Raw genomic sequence first — 17,502 nt, forward strand, 5'->3', positions numbered from 1 at the left:
TGCAGACTTTCCCTACAGATTTTTCCTTTTGCAATGCATAGGGAGAAAGCCAAGGCAAATATACCACAAAATACACATATGTAGATTTTGCTGCAGATTTTGTTGCAGATTCACGGCAAAATCTGAAAATATTACATTTATACTCACAATGACATAGAGACCAAGTCTTAAAAGGTTGCCCAAAACTTCACTGTTGCTCTGAATAATTCTAAAAAAGGTAACAGGTACAGAAAACATGAAAACATATTTACAGAAGTTAAAATCAGATGGACTTTTTTTTGGAATCACATAGATCTTTGTGTGTAAGTATGGTGACACACAGCTTCTATGGCAGTTTTGTAGCAGTTTTTAGCCTAGGCCGACAGGAAGAAAAAGTTTAAGGTTTAAGCCGTTCCTTTATATTTCTCTTTCCCCTCTCTTGGCTCAAAAAAGTGCACCACACTGAGTTGTCATAAAGGCATATCAAAAGTTTTGCTCTGTGGCGTTCTGGGTGCTGAGAACATCCATCCATCCCTAGAATGAGGAGAGCGAAGTGCTCACATATCAGACTCTCTCCTCGCTGAAGGAGACAGGCTCAATAGAAGTTTATGGGCCTGTCTCGATTCTGTTCTCTGCAGAAAGAGTGCTACAGGAATGTAGGAAACTTTTCCCTATTTTTATTCTTACTTCCATGCCCTCCTTCCTTTCTTTTCTTATCTCCTGATGGCTTCTCATTTCTCACCATCAAATTTTTTTTTTACTGTCTACCTATCTTTTGACAAATAAATAATATAAATTTTCTTGCAATGCATTATTCTTGCAAAAAAAACAAAAACAGAAAGATGGCAGGTTCTCATTTGAATGTGACTTCTGTTCCAATTTTTATTATAAACATAGTCACTTAACATGCAGGTATATGCACTGACCTGCTCAATTCGGTTGGCGCTATAGCGGTGCCATTATTGAATATGCAGTAAACTGTCATGATACTCTGATCACCCGCACTGAAAAAGAAAGGGTTCAGTCAATGTTTTATAGGAATAAACTATATATATATATATACACACACACAGTTGAAACCAGAAATTTACATAAACTATTTAAAAAGACACATATGCATGCTTTTCTCAATATCTGACATGAAATCAGAATAAACCTTTCCTGTTTTTGGTCAATTATGATTACCATAATTATTATTATTTGACAAATGCCAGAATACTGAGAGAGTGAGAGAGAGAGAGAAAGACAGAGAGAGAGAATGTTTTAAGACATTTTTATTACTTTCTGCAAAGTCAAAAGTTTACATACATTTTACTAATATTTGGTACCATTGCCCTTAAACTGTATGACTTGGGTCAAACGTTTTGGATATCCTTCCACACGCTTCTCACAATAGTTGGTCGGAATTTGGGCCCATTCCTCCTGACAAAACTGGTGTAACTGAGCCAAGTTTGTCAGTCGCCTTGCTCGCACCTGACTTTTCAGCTTTGCCCATAAATTTTCAATAGGATTCAGATCAGGGCTTTGTGATAGCCACTCCAAAACACTGACTTTGCTATCCTTAAGACACTTTGTAACCAGTTTGGCAGTATGCTTCGGGTCATTGTCCATTTGGAAGATCCATTTCTGGTCAAGCTTTAACTTCCTGGCTGATGTCTTGAGATGTTGCTTGAGTATATCCACATAATCTTCTTTCCTCATGAGGCCATCTATATTGTGAAGTGCACCAGTCCCTCCTGCAGCAAAACAGCCCCACATGATGCTGCCACCCCCATGTTTCACAGTTGGGATGGTGTTCTTAGGCTTCCAAGCGTCTCTCTTTTTCCTCCAAACGTAACGATGGCCATTATGGCCAGAAAGTTCAATTTTAGTTTCGTCAGACCACAGGACATGTCCCCAAAATGTAGGTCTTTGTTCCTGTGTGCATTTACAAACATTAATCTGGCTTTTTCATGTTTCTTTTGGAGTAATGGCTTCTTCCTGGCAGAATGGCCCTTCAGCCCATGTTGATACAGTACTCGTTTCACTGTGGATATTGACACAATCTTAACAGCTTCCGCCATCATATTCACAAGGTCTTTTGCTTTTGTTCTTGGGTTGATATGCACATGTCGGACCAAAGCACGTTCATCTCTGGGACACAGAACCATTCTCCTTCCCGAGCTGTATGATGGCTGGACATTCCCATCTTGTTTGTACATGCGTATAATTGTTTGTACAGATGAACGAGGCACCTTCAGGTATCTTGAAATTGCACCCAAGGTGGAGCCAGACTTGTGCAAGTCCACAATTCTCTTCCTGATATCTTGGCTGATTTCTTTAGACTTTCCCATGATGCTACACAAAGAAGCAGTGTGTTTCAGGTGTGTATTTAAATACATCAACGGGTGTGTCTCTAATTAAGGCCTCATGCACACGACCGTTGTGTGCACCCGTTGCCGTTGTTCCGTTTTCCGTGTTTTTCCTGCGGACACATTGACTTTCAATGGGTCCGTTGAAAACTCGGAAAATTCACCGTTTGTCATCCGCCTCCGTGATCCTTGTATCCTGTCCGTCAAAAAAATATGACCATTGGTCGCCAGTGTGGCCGCACACTGGCCACCAATGATAATACAATAGAGGGAGGGACGGGTGGCCACACACTGGCCACCAATGATATTCAAACTGGGGAGGGAGGGGGGTCTGCCCCCTGCTGCCTGGCAGCCCCTGATCTCTTACAGGGGGCTATGATACGCACAATTAACCCCTTCAGGTGCGGCACCTGAGGGGTTAATTGTGCTGATCACAGCCCCCTGTAAGAGATCGGGTGCTGCCAGGCAGCAGGGGGCAGTCATGTACACAGTTCGTAGTATATTCTAACTTGAAGCGTCCCCATCACCATGGGAATGCCTCTGTGTTAGAATATACTGTCGGATATGAGTTTTCACGATGTAACTCAAATCCGATGGTATATTCTAACATAGAGGCGTTCCCATGGAGATGGGGACGCTTCAAGTTAAAATATACCATCGGATTGGAGAAAACTCAGATCCGATGGTATATTAACTCCTGACTTTACATTGAAAGTCAATGGGGGACGGATCCGTTTGCAATTGCACCATATTGTGTCAACGTCAAACGGATCCGTCCACATTGACACCAAAACGACTTTTTTTTCATGTCCGTGGATCCTCCAAAAATCAAGGAAGACCCACGGACGAAAAAACGGTCACAGATCACGGACCAACGGAACCCTGTTTTGCGGACCGTGAAAAAATACTGTTGTGTGCATGAGGCCTAACTCAGATGTTGCCAACAAACCTAACAGAAGCTTCCAAACACATGACATCATCATATGGGCAGTCCAGAATTGTTTAAAGGTATAGTAATCTTAGTGTATGTAAACTTATGACATTGCAGAAAGTAATAAAAATGCCTTAAAACATTCTCTCTCTCTCATTATTCTGGCATTTGGAAAATAATAGTAATTATGGTAATCCTAATTGACCAAAAACAGGAAAGGTTTATTCTGATTTCATGTCAGATATTAAGAAAAGCATGCATATGTGTATTTTTATATAGTGTATGTAAACTTCTGGTTTCAACTGTATATATATATATTGTACAGAGTGTCTTTAAAGGGGTTGGCCACTTTCTGATTATTGTTGACCAATGTGTATATAAGATAATGATATGACATTTACTAATATAGTCTTTGTTGAAATTCTGTGCCATTTTCTATATTTCATAAGGTAAGCTCCCTTGATACAAAGATACTGTACAAAGTATTTTCTGCCGTCCACACAGAGGTCCTGTCCATGATGAAATGGCTCCTGATGGAGGGTCATGTGAACAGGCAAATGACCTCTATGTGATGCTTCCATTCAAACACACTGCACCTGCACTAGACCCCCAACAGACAAAAATGCAGATGACAGGTACAGTGTGTTTGAATGGATGAGGCATCACATGAAGGTGATTTACCTGGTCACATGACCCTTCATAAGCAGCCATCTTATGGACAGGACCTCTGTGTGGACAGCACAAAACACTTTGTAAACAAGGGGGCATACCTTATGAAATATAGCAAATGGTGCAGATTTTCATCAAAGACTATATTAATAAGTGCCATATAATCATATTACAAATACATAGGTTAACAGTAACCAGAAAGTGGCCAACCCCTTTAATTTCATTCAAAAAATCTCCCCCATTATGATAAACTCACAGAATTGCACACATCATCAATACTAGAATATAACATATTAACAATTTAATTTTTGAGTAATTTTAGATATATCTGATATGACGTTGGAACAAATCCCTAATTTTAAAATTTGTGGTTTAGTATAATATATACTTTACCAGGACCGCTTAGAAGAGGTAACTAGGTAAAACGTGTGCCTATGGTAGGCTTTGCATGAAAGTTGTTCCTGAAATTAGCATTGACTCTCATAGGCTAAAATCACACCACAGTAATCTTTTTGGATAGATTCAGGAAAGGTTCTATACCATTAATGGGCTATTGACATTCAACAATTCTAAAACTACCACTTAATGATGCTCAACATGCAAAATTGTTATGACGTAAAAGTAGAAATTTACATCAAATTATGACAAATGGTAAAGATTAATCAGGTCTCCATCAGGCGTAGCACAATAAGCAACAGGGCTTTATTCAGAAATAACAGCACAACATTGCGTTGTGGATTTTCACTATGTATCTTTATGTACTATGTATCTATGTATTACAATCTCTGGGAAATGCCTAAAACAGGCTCCATGTATGGATCTGTAATGCAGCACCCATAGTCACTCTCACAACTAGGGCATGGCTTGACAGATTTACTATAATTTATGCCACGAACTGAACTGTAAATGAAAGATCAAATCTATGCCAGTTCCTTTTTTCTGCTGCACCAAGGTACACTATATTGGAAGATACACCAAATGGATTAAAGGGGTTGTCCTAGTTAAATTTTAATACTTACTGCCCTAAACTCCATCTGTCCTAGTGCCACCGTTCTGTCCTCAATGCTGAGCTTTGTTTTCATGACTGCAGCAGTGACATGCCCATATATCACATGTTACTGCTGCAGCAAATCAAGGTTCTCTGTGGTCTTATGCTATATGCCGTTTAAGCCAGTGATTGGCTGCAGCGGTATCATGCTGTATACGGACACGTCATTGCTGCAGCCAAAACATGGCTATCGTGATGAGGAGCATTGAAGCAGTTGTGCTGGAATGGAGTGAGTGGAGCTATTTCAGTACATTCACTGCCCTAAAATAACTCAGATAACACTCTAAGGGCTCCTGCACACGGCCAGTGCCCATATTGTTTCCATGGGGTTTCTGTCCGTGCCTCCGTTCCACACTGCACCTTCTGGATTGCAGACTCATTCGTGTTTGTGAGCCGCAATATGGGCACGGCTGGGCAACGGCCGTGTGCATGAGCCCTTAGAGGCATGCACTATTTTTTTGTGGTGCGGACCCGGACCATCAGATGCAGATCGTGGACCCTATTCAAGTGAATTGGTCCTGTCTCTGCATATGGCGACCCTAAGGACGGTGCCCGTGCATTGCGGACCGCAATTTGCAGTCCACAGCACGGACCCAGCTGACACACGTTCGTGTGCATGAGCTCTAAGGCTGAGTTCCCACTTCAGTTATTTGGTCAGTTATTTCCATCAATTACTGTGAGTCAAAACCAGTAGTGAAGCCTTCACAGAGATAAGGTATAATGGAAAGATCTGCTCCTATTCTGTGCTTTTGACCCGCACCTAGTTTTGGCGCACAATAACTGATGGAAACTTATGACCAAATAACTGACCAAAGTGTGAACTGGGCCTTAAGATTCATAAGCCTCTATAAATTTGGCACATCTCATTCCAGTCCACCTCTTATTGACTATCCTATATAATACCTTACTCTTTATAAATTCCCTCCAGAGTTCTTTGCTCCTGGACGTATACTTAATCCATGCAAAATAATGCCATGCCCTACTGAATGTGATATTACAAATATATTCTCTTATAGAAGCATTCCCTCAAATGGAAAATATGGCATAATTTGGAGTCTTTGGACCCATGCAGCCATATTTCAGTCTCTGTGCACCTAACTTTGCTGGGTGCATAAGCTTAAAGCCCTATTTCTTTTTTGGTAGCCTTCATCTAAGGCTACTTTCACACTTGCTGCAGCAGGGTCCGGCTGGCTGTTCTGGCGGGGAAACAACCTGCCGGATCCATTCTAACGCTAGCCCACCGTACTTCTGGAAGTCCGGCCCGCCCCCATTATAGTATAGTGCGGCGGCACTGTGGGCTAGCGTTCGCACGGGTGCCGCAAGTGTGAAAGTAGCCTTAGTCATGACTCCTGCTTATATATTTTACATTTCTGGGAGCCAGTACAGGACTTGTTTTAAAGGGAACCCATCACCATGAAATTGCAGTGTAATCTGCCAGCAGTGGGTTATAGCAGGGTTCCCCCAACTCCAGTCCTCAGGGCCCACTTGCCGGTCAGGATTTAGGAGTATCCCACAGAATGAATACCTGTGGTAAATCCTGATGGATGGACACTAATTATATCAGCTGCCCAATACTAAGGAAATCCTGAAAACATTTCTGGCAGGTGGGCCCTGAGGACTGAAGTTGAGGACCACTGGGTTATAAAGCAGGAGGCGCTGAGCAGATACATAGTTTTATGAGAAAAGATTCAATATAACTTCTGCTCATCCTAGGATTTAAAGTGAAGGATTCGGTCCTATCAGTGAGTGCAAGTCTTCCCTCTATGACTGTGTATACACAGATAGCTGTCAATCACTGATAGGACCGCCTCCTTGACTTCAAAGCTCAGAATGAGCAGGAATTTAAATGTATAAATTACAAGTTAAACTGAATATTTTCCCATAAAACGATACATCAGTCTGCTCAGCAAATCCTGCTCTCTAACATGCTGCCTGCAGCTTAGATTCCATGTTCAACGTGACATGTTCCCTTTAACTCATTTTCATAGATTTTTTTCATCCAAAAAATTCACCCAAACTGCAACAGCCTCCTTGCAATCTGATAAATCATGATGTCCTTACGTTCGGTTATTTTGCTTCAGACGGGAAATACAACCTTAAAATCACAGACTACCTTCTCTTCTACTCTTCTGTCACCAATATAAATAGGTAATAGGCAATATATTTTATTCATATATTAGAAAATTGAAGATATAACTGCTTTTACAATGTGCTTTTCCCAGCATTAGCAACTGAATGTGCATGGTTATTTCAGTGGGAGTCACTGGGGGACCCATATGTTGACTTAGGCTTACCCAAACCTGACAACCTCACATTTCACTTTACTTGGTTTCACATAAACAATTGACTTGGGCAAAATGTAAATGCACTTAGAGTATATCAATAGAACTTGTCAGGTACAGCTCCATGAACAGATGGAGATAAAGTTGTTATTTTTCTGAAACTTTGTTACATTTTATCCAGTTTGCAATTTGTAACCTATTACTGAATATTGCGTATTTTGTTCTGCCAACTGTTCCTTTCCAAATGTTGAGAACAATATGGTCCATTTTAAAGCTAATTAAATCTAGACGATACCTTTGTCACATGTAATGTCTGTACTACTCTACAAATCTCATATTTCATTTATGACTGAAATATTTGTCTGAAAAAAAAATACAATACCCAATGTAGAGACCTCCACTTTGTATGAAGAATAAATGAATGATCATATCACTGCACTGTTGTTTATTTAGCTTACCGAATGGCTCTTTTTACAGCATCCGCTGATTCAATCCCAGCCACAAATACTGTAGAGCCTGTTGCTTTTCCAATTTCCCTGTCACACAAAAATATCACATATAATATCAATAAATGATAATGCAGTTCATCAGTGGAAATTCTGAGATGAATGAATATTATTCCCTGTGTACAAAAAAATCAAAAGGGACCTTGTAGCTATCGAAAAATGTTATATATTTTTGACATTAGATAAAAATCCCATATGTGTTCATGGGACTTAATCTCTACTTCAACGTGGGCATGGCCATCTTTTGTCTACATTTAGGAAGCTGAAATTCACAATTCTGGTCCATAAAAGATAAGACCAAATTAGTATTGGTCTACAGTTTTTGGTGGACAGATTTTTGTTGCATTGGGACAAATTTTTGGCTCAGTGAGACAAAATGTTGCCACTAAGACTTCATTCAAATCTACGTTTGTTAAATCTCATAGTTTGTTCCTCTCCTGGGAGTTACCGAATCCAGCATAGCCGGACATCATCAGGTACTGCCGCATCCCCATTCACTAGAATAGGTTTCAGCAGTGATCCAGCAGGCTTCCAGAATAAATGCAGCAGTATACAGGGAGTGCAGAATTATTAGGCAAGTTGTATTTTTGAGGATTAATTTTATTATTGAACAACAACCATGTTCTCAATGAAGCCAAAAAACTCATTAATATCAAAGCTGAATATTTTTGGAAGTAGTTTTTAGTTTGTTTTTAGTTTTAGCTATTTTAGGGGGATATCTGTGTGTGCAGGTGACTATTACTGTGCATAATTATTAGGCAACTTAACAAAAAACAAATATATACCCATTTCAATTATTTATTTTTACCAGTGAAACCAATATAACATCTCAACATTCACAAATATACATTTCTGACATTCAAAAACAAAACAAAAACAAATCAGTGACCAATATAGCCACCTTTCTTTGCAAGGACACTCAAAAGCCTGCCATCCATGGATTCTGTCAGTGTTTTGATCTGTTCACCATCAACATTGCGTGCAGCAGCAACCACAGCCTCCCAGACACTGTTCAGAGAGGTGTACTGTTTTCCCTCCTTGTAAATCTCACATTTGATGATGGACCACAGGTTCTCAATGGGGTTCAGATCAGGTGAACAAGGAGGCCATGTCATTAGATTTTCTTCTTTTATACCCTTTCTTGCCAGCCACGCTGTGGAGTACTTGGACGCGTGTGATGGAGCATTGTCCTGCATGAAAATCATGTTTTTCTTGAAGGATGCAGACTTCTTCCTGTACCACTGCTTGAAGAAGGTGTCTTCCAGAAACTGGCAGTAGGACTGGGAGTTGAGCTTGACTCCATCCTCAACCCGAAAAGGCCCCACAAGCTCATCTTTGATGATACCAGCTCAAACCAGTACTCCACCTCCACCTTGCTGGCGTCTGAGTCGGACTGGAGCTCTCTGCCCTTTACCAATCCAGCCACGGGCCCATCCATCTGGCCCATCAAGACTCACTCTCATTTCATCAGTCCATAAAACCTTAGAAAAATCAGTCTTGAGATATTTCTTGGCCCAGTCTTGACGTTTCAGCTTGTGTGTCTTGTTCAGTGGTGGTCGTCTTTCAGCCTTTCTTACCTTGGCCATGTCTCTGAGTATTGCACACCTTGTGCTTTTGGGCACTCCAGTGATGTTGCAGCTCTGAAATATGGCCAAACTGGTGGCAAGTGGCATCTTGGCAGCTGCACGCTTGACTTTTCTCAGTTCATGGGCAGTTATTTTGCGCCTTGGTTTTTCCACACGCTTCTTGCGACCCTGTTGACTATTTTGAATGAAACGATTGATTGTTCGATGATCACGCTTCAGAAGCTTTGCAATTTTAAGAGTGCTGCATCCCTCTGCAAGATATCTCACTATTTTTGACTTTTCTGAGCCTGTCAAGTCCTTCTTTTGACCCATTTTGCCAAAGGAAAGGAAGTTGCCTAATAATTATGCACACCTGATATAGGGTGTTGATGTCATTAGACCACACCCCTTCTCATTACAGAGATGCACATCACCTAATATGCTTAATTGGTAGTAGGCTTTCGAGCCTATACAGCTTGGAGTAAGACAACATGCATAAAGAGGATGATGTGGTCAAAATACTAATTTGCCTAATAATTCTGCACTCCCTGTACAGCTATATTTTCCCAGTATAAAGCTGACATTTATGCAGGAAACCCACAAGATCCCATTAAAGTGAATGGGAATTCTCCTGTGCCCGGCTATGCCGGATAAGGTAACTCCGGTAGTCTGCTCCTCTGCATTACCAAATGGAGATGTGAACCTAAACTAAGCCGACAAATAGATGGTATAAACTAGACTACACAGTCTAAAGATGCACCAGGTTTATTATCCAGCATCAGCCATGTGATAAACTTAGCACATTTCCAGACTGTCTGTCTATGTCTACTCCATGTAAATTATACAGGATTGTGTTAAAAGTTGGACATTCTTTTTAAAGTAATTATACTGACTAGAATAGTGCCAACTAGATCATGACATTACACTGTTGAAATGAGGTGGTTGTCATTGCCGTCTTGTGCAGTTTCTAATAGAGTGGGTATATTTGTATAAATCACTAAATGGATTTTCTAAGACTTTTGGTCCCCCACCACATAGTAACTACAAAATGTACTGAGCTGTGCCTGGTAAACAATAAAGGGGATACCATAGCCACTTCAGTCAGCTAATTGGCACAGGTGTCAAGAGTTGAGCCACCACCACATAGCCAGTGCAAAATGTACAGGGCTGTGTCTGGTAAACAAGGTCGGAGATGCTGCTGCTCCTTTAAATGATCTGATTGGCTGGGGTTTCGCGAGTTGGCCCCCCATTGATCAGATTTTAAGGCTGGACCATTAATATCAATTTTCCAGTAAACCACTTTAATTTAGTTAAAGAGTACTTAAACTTTTCCAAAAACCTCTTCTTAAAATGTTCTAAATTGCCTAAAAATTATTTTTGTAATGTACTTAATGCTGTTTTACTAATCAAATAGTCACCCAAAGTCATGGGTGCTATTACATCTTAAAATCATTATTGTAGTACAGCTCTGTCATCGGTACAGGGGTAGCAATATGCTGAGCCAGAATTCAGCCATACTCGAGGGGAGCACAGGCAGGAGTAGCTTTGTGTGCTCCAGTCTGTGCAGTGTTCCCTGTGACCCCCCGTGAAATCCATACTCCAGTACACCAACATGTCAGTGATGTAGTAGAATAATGATTTGCAGTAGAATCCAGGACTTTGGGTGCTTATTAAATTAGTAAAACAGTATTATTGATTAATAAAGTGCATTCCAAAAATAATTTTTAGGCAATTTAGGAGGTTTTTGAAAAGTTTAGTTAGGGGTGTCTCACTTCAGCATATTATAATTATCATGTAAAGAAAGTTAATACAAGACACTTACAAATGTATTGTGATTGTCCATAGTGTCTCCTTTGCTGGCTTGGTTCATTTTTCCATCACATTATATACTGCTCGATTCCAGGGGTTATGGCCACCGCTGCAGATAGATATAAGGTGGCTGGGACAGGAGCTGCTGCGCATGCGTGTCTATGTGTCTATGTTCACTCCCATGTTCCCAGCCTTCTGAGAGGCCATCACCTTTTCCTATAGTGTGCAAGCACGACCCGACCACCACTGATGGATTGCAGGGTGGTCATAACCATGGATACAAGCAGTGTATAATGTGATGGAAGCAATATGGACAGTCACAATACATTAATAAGTGCCTTGTATTAACTCTGTCTACAAGATAAATACCATTTGCTGAAGTGAAAGAATTCCTTTAAATAAACCTGCTTCAATAAAACAGTACATCCAAAGCAGACATGTTTTTAGCACTAAGTCTGGGGGTATGGAAGCTGCGTGCTTCTGAATAGCTATTCAGTAAGGCTCCTATATGAAATATATAGACTCTTACCCAATGATAAATGGCGAGTTTGTAGTCAGCTCATCAACAGACTTTGAGAATCGCAGTACCACTCTATAAGACTCATCTATTGTAAATATCTGTCGGTTAAGAAATAGAAATACATTAAGATATGAAAATGAACAAATAGGCTGGTAGAATCCAGATCTCAAGATCTGAAAGTATAATATGCAGCAAGGCCACGTACACAGGCTCACATTTCTATCTCTTGTGTAAAAGCCTAATTAAGTGCTAGAAGAAGACTAAACCCTAACTACAGAAAATAAAATTACAGAAAGAAGAGAATACAAAGAAAAATAGAGGCTAAAAATACGGCAAAGATGGAGAGATCAAGCTGAAGGAAGGATGGGCAGAGGATGGAGGAAAAAGGGCATTACTTATATTTGCCTTTGGTCTAAAACCTGAGCACAAAAGTAAAGTTCTGGCACCAATTGCATTGTAGAGGGCGTGCTGAACATAGCTACTTCAGGTGAAGTTCCAGCTGGTTGCGTGCACAGCAGTGTTTGTTCTGCAGGCGGTGTTTGTCTTCCCTGTATAACATTAGTGGGGGGGGTTAGGATTTTTCTTAGGGGAACAAATAATTTTTGTAGTGGTCAACTGTTGGTTGTCTACATAGTGTATGTACTAGCAATAGTGGGGAATTTGATTTCTTCTTTGGGAAATAAAGCTCTTTTGGATTACAGGCAGCCAGGGGTATGTACAATGCATTAGTAGGAATAAATGATGTATATAGCAGTCAATCACTGGCATCTGCACCATGTCTGTGCAGTGTCCTGAAACACACTTCTTAATACCGTGATCGTGGTTCATGTACGTAAATTGTGCTTGTGAATGAGTTCCAATAAAGTTGCATAGGGAGGTTCTATCAAGCCTCCCAGGCTGACTCCACCTTGCACACAGTACAGAGGAGAAGAAGAAGGAGGTCAGTGTGTGTGTGATGTCTGAGGAAAAGCTGCACCTCAGCAGCCTTCTTGGAGAGTTGCAAAAACTCCAGAGTTAGTTCCATGCACCAGCCCATAGAAGGGAAAGATTACAAAAGAACCAGGCAACTCAGGGAGGGAGGGAGAATATTGGCAAAGGAAGGTAACTGTCGTTTATCAGGCTCTAGTCTCCTTTGCATTAGGTGGAGAGATTCTAAGCTAGAAGCTACCCACCATAACCAAGGACAGAAAGGCCATTTGTCAGAATATAGTATTCCTAGAGAGAATACAGAAGTATATGATTATACAGTACTGCAGAGATAGTACATCCCTCCAACCTGGAGAAACAAGGGAGAAAGATTGATCGTCATAAAAAACTGCTCCTTATGCAACTTCTGGGAAATAATCTTAATCACTGTGAAAGCTGCCTTGCTGTAAATTACTTTTGCATACATTGATGATAATGACCTTTGGATCAGCTTCAGTAAAGTACTGAGAGTTTGTTAAAAAAAAAACTTGGTCTCCTTATTCTACATCATCTCCTAATTGCACCTCACGGTGCTGGCATCACGAACACAGGGGCACAGCCACCAAAGCACCCTAAGCATTCCCACTACCATCTAGTGCACCTCAACTTCTATCTGGCTGGTGTTCCCTGCAATAGAGAGTGCCCCGGAGGATTTAGTGCTGTCTTCCTCATCACTGCAAACCGTGATTATGACTACTAACCCCATCAGCCCACCGTGCACTCACATACTGCCCCTGCAGTCCAATCCGCTGCATAATTTTGGTGTCCATGAACAGGATCTAAATCCTTTGTGCCTTAGTTTAAACAATATATATGTTCTCTCAGATCACTGCTGAAGCTTACAGCATCTGTAAAACCACCAAATAAGTGACTGTATTGCATTTATTTGCTGCTGTAAAAATAGGGGTTAATCAGCCATCTTGTTTTTGCTCTCCGCATACTGAGGGAGACAAACAGCCTGCCTCCACAGAGGAACAAAAGTGTTTAAGTGCAAGTTCCTAGGAGGACAGAAAAACCAGCTGTACCCATAGAGGAAGTGAAAGCAGCTCAACCTTGAAAATAAAAAAAAGAGTGTTCCAACTCCCCTGCAGCCTGAGAATCATCCATGAATGTCAGAATGAGCGCACTTGGGAAAATTATCCTTAATAAGGACTGTTTAGGATCACAATCTGCCTTACAGAGCACCATACTCCTACATGGATTGCAGGATAAAACTTACCAGGAAAGATTAAAGGACCTTAACATGTATAGCTTGGAAGAAAGATGAGACAGAGGGGATATGATAGAAACTTTTAAATACATAAAGGGAATCAACAAGGTAAAAGAGGAGAGAATATTTAAAAGAAGAAAAACTGCTACAAGAGGACATAGTTTTAAATTAGAGGGGCAAAGGTTTAAAAGTAATATCAGGAAGTATTACTTTACTGAGAGAGTAGTGGATGCATGGAATAGCCTTCCTGCAGAAGTGGTAGCTGCAAATACAGTGGAGGAGTTTAAGCATGCATGGGATAGGCATAAGGCCATCCTTCATATAAGATAGGGCCAGGGGCTATCCATAGTATTTAGTATATTGGGCAGACTGGATGGGCCAAATGGTTCTTATCTGCCGACACATTCTATGTTTCTATGTTTCTATACTCCTCTATATTAAGCTGTCACAGCGACTCTTAAAGGGCCAGACTCCTACAAAGTAGTGGTTGCCCATAGCAACGCAACACAAAAAGTGTGTAAAACCATATTTAATATGCATAATATTGAACGACTGTCATTGTCATGTCTGAACAAGGGGATAGTGAGCAGCCTGTTCTCAGCAGGTTCCCTGCAGCAGCCGCAGCTAGTTTCGGCACAGCACCAGCCGCTGCAGCACCAAGCATCATCACCTTATTTTCTAGGAGCACCCTGGTTCCCATGATATGCTAGGGAAGCTCATGTTTTAAGGGAATTTAAATATATATTTTTTGTCAATATTCAGATTGTACCGTGTCAGCAGAACAGCAAATGCAAATCCTCATTGCACAATTGGAAGGAGCCGCCCTCAGAGAAGTGAAATCCTGGCCAAGCTCAGAGAAAAGAACAGTGGAGCAGATATTTGAACGACTCTACACCACGTTTCAACCCAAGACTGTGTCAGAGGTCAAGATGAGATTATTCAGCAAGAGACAGCAGCCTGGTGAGTCACTCAGAGACTTTGCATTATCCTTACAGAAAACCCTGCAAGCTGTTATACAGGTAGACCCCCATAAAGAAGAGGATCAAGATAAAACACTGAGAGAACAATTCATTGAAGGTGTTAGGACAGAAACCTTAAAGAGCCAGTTAAAGATGTTAGCTGCACAGCACCCAAGTTCTACCTTCTAAAAATTCAAAGAGCTAGCTATCTGTATTCTGGGGAAAGACCCACAACCAGAGCCTGCTAGGCCTGCTAAAATGTCTGTGAATAAGCCAGCTATATCTCCAAAATGTCACCCTATAGTCAGTCAGGAAGCTCAAGCTCCAGTTCCTGATGCAGTTGCTGCCTTGACAGATCAAGTCAACTTCCTAACCAAATGTCTGGAGAAAGTATGCCAAAAATTGGAACAGTGGGAAAAACCCTTATTGCTGGAGGATGAGACACCGTTACCAAGGAAACATTACCCTCCTGATGATAAAGCGACTTATCCCAGAAACCATTGTAGACGTCCTACTGACCGCTTTAACGAGAAAAGCGACCCATTTGTAGATACTGTCGCCAGGCCATACAGAAATGATGTGCTGGCAGTTAAAAGGTCGACCCCCGAGGCCAAGGACCGCCCCTCTGGAGGTAAAGCAGTAGGTCTAGAAGATCCTAGCTGGATGCCCAGATATGTAGGATCCTGTCCAGAAGTGGTTCTCCGAATCAACGGGGTTCCCTTTGTTGCCTTATTGGACACCGGGTCTCAAGTCACAACTATCCAACAGACTGCATTTCAGAAATACTGGGACCACAACCAGCTGACACAGCCACCTGAATCCTGGCTGAGCATTATAGCCAGCAACGGCAAACCCATGCCAGTGAATGGGTACTGGGAGCCAACTCTTCAAGTGGGAGGAACCACACTACCCCAACAAGGTATCATTGTTGTACAAGTCAGGGAAGATAACAACCCTCCAGTAGTCCTAGTAATGAACATCCTTAGGAACTGTTATACAGAAATGCTTGAAGGTTTACACAAGTCCATGCCTACCGCTTCACCTGCCTCCAAAAAGGTGATGCAAGAGATCATCCGTTTATTAAATGCACAACAGAAATTTTTTAACGAGAAAGGAGAGATTTGCTGTGCTCGCATCAAAGGTAACCAACCAGTGATCCTGTAACCCAATACTGAAACACTCCTATGGTGCCGAGCCGCTCCCGGAATCCAAGGTCAAGACTACCAAGCCCTAGTAGAGCCTATCAACCTAGAAGACCATCCTCTAGTCCGAGCTGCAAGAAGTCTAGTGACCATTTCTCAAGGTAAAGTGCCAATTCGTCTCCTGAACTTAAGTAGTAGCAGTATAACCTTGACCAAGCACTACCCTGTTGCTCAGTTGTTACAAGTCACTTTTCAAGATGTTATCAGTGTTCCTGTAGCTACGACTGAACAGTCTACTCGGAAGCTGAATACTCAAGATTATACTCCAAATACATTATGGTGGACAGAACTCAATGTGGGAGATACTTCTACACCTGAGAAACAAAAATGAAGGAGTCTTAAAAGTCGTGAAGGATCATCATCAAGCCTTTAGTAAACATCCTTCAGATTATGGAGAGGTCACTGTAATCAAGCACACCATCCCTACCAGTTCACACCCTCCAATCAAAGAAAGGCACCGGCCTATACCACCAACTATGTACCAATCTGTGAAAAAGATGATCCAGGAGATGAAAGATTCAAAAATCAAAGACAGCCATAGTCCATGGGCTGCACCTCTAGTCCTTGTCCGAAAGAAAGATGGTAACATTCAATTCTGTGTGGACTACAGGAAGATTAATCAAATTATCCACAAGGATGCCTATCCTTTACCAAGAATTGAAGAGTACTTGACAGCATTAGGGTCCTCAGCTTACTTTTAAACTCTGGATTTAACCAGTGGGTACTGGCAGGTACGCATGGCTTCTGAAGATCGTGAAAAAACAGCATTTACTACCCCTATGGGTCTATTTGAATTCAACTATATGCCGTTTGGACTTTGCAATGCACCTGGAACTTTCCAAAGACTAATGGAACGCTGTTTAGGCCACAAGAACTTTGAAACTGTCTTGTATACCCATATGATGTCATCATCTACTCTAAATCCTCTGAAGACCCCTTAAAACATCTTGCAGAAGTTTTTCAAGTCCTCATCAAGCACGGATTTAAGATCAAACCCTCTAAGTGCTACCTACTGAAACCAGAAGTCAAGTACCTGGGATATATTGTCAGTTCTGAAGGTGTCAAGCCATATCCAGAGACGATAGCCGCATTCCGGAATTGGCCTACTCCTACCACAGTAAAAGAGGTGAAGTTTTGCAGGATACTACAGACGTTTTATCCCTCACTTCACCAAGATTTCTGAGCCGATACAAGAACTCCTGAGAGGACAGCCCTCCTGGCTGTGACCACACAAGCATCTCGGGCTTCCCTCTGTAGGGTCACTTCCTCTCCCCCAGACTCATACACAGAGGATTGTTTTATCCCTTATTACAGCGCGCCTCACCTGCAATCACCTCAGGTTAAAGGGCTTATGTGCAGTGGAAGGGTGTGTGGACTGAAAGGTCCCACTTCCAAACCTACCTCACAATCCAAATAAAATCCAGCCCATATAACTTTAACAAAACAGCTCCAGCAACTACTTATGCTAAACTGAGTGTAGCTTTTCTGGACTTCACTTATCTCAC

The 17,502-nt window shown here is 41.4% G+C and overlaps 1 protein-coding gene across 2 annotated transcripts in view; it reads right to left on the minus strand.

The window, feature by feature from the left end:
• The window catches only part of CDHR2 (cadherin related family member 2), a 235,202-nt gene that overhangs the window by 43,700 nt on the left and 174,000 nt on the right, over positions 1-17,502 (minus strand). For both annotated transcript variants that reach the window (XM_040406756.1, XM_040406746.1), the window contains exons 24-27: positions 11,670-11,758; positions 7,719-7,796; positions 906-983; positions 148-208 (exon numbers count right to left, since the gene is read on the minus strand). In XM_040406756.1, the coding sequence (XP_040262690.1) occupies positions 148-208; positions 906-983; positions 7,719-7,796; positions 11,670-11,758 (306 nt within the window). The remainder of the gene's footprint in view (positions 1-147; positions 209-905; positions 984-7,718; positions 7,797-11,669; positions 11,759-17,502) is intronic.

Source organism: Bufo bufo, chromosome 1, assembly GCF_905171765.1.
Source record: "Bufo bufo chromosome 1, aBufBuf1.1, whole genome shotgun sequence".
Lineage (NCBI taxonomy): Eukaryota > Metazoa > Chordata > Amphibia > Anura > Bufonidae > Bufo > Bufo bufo.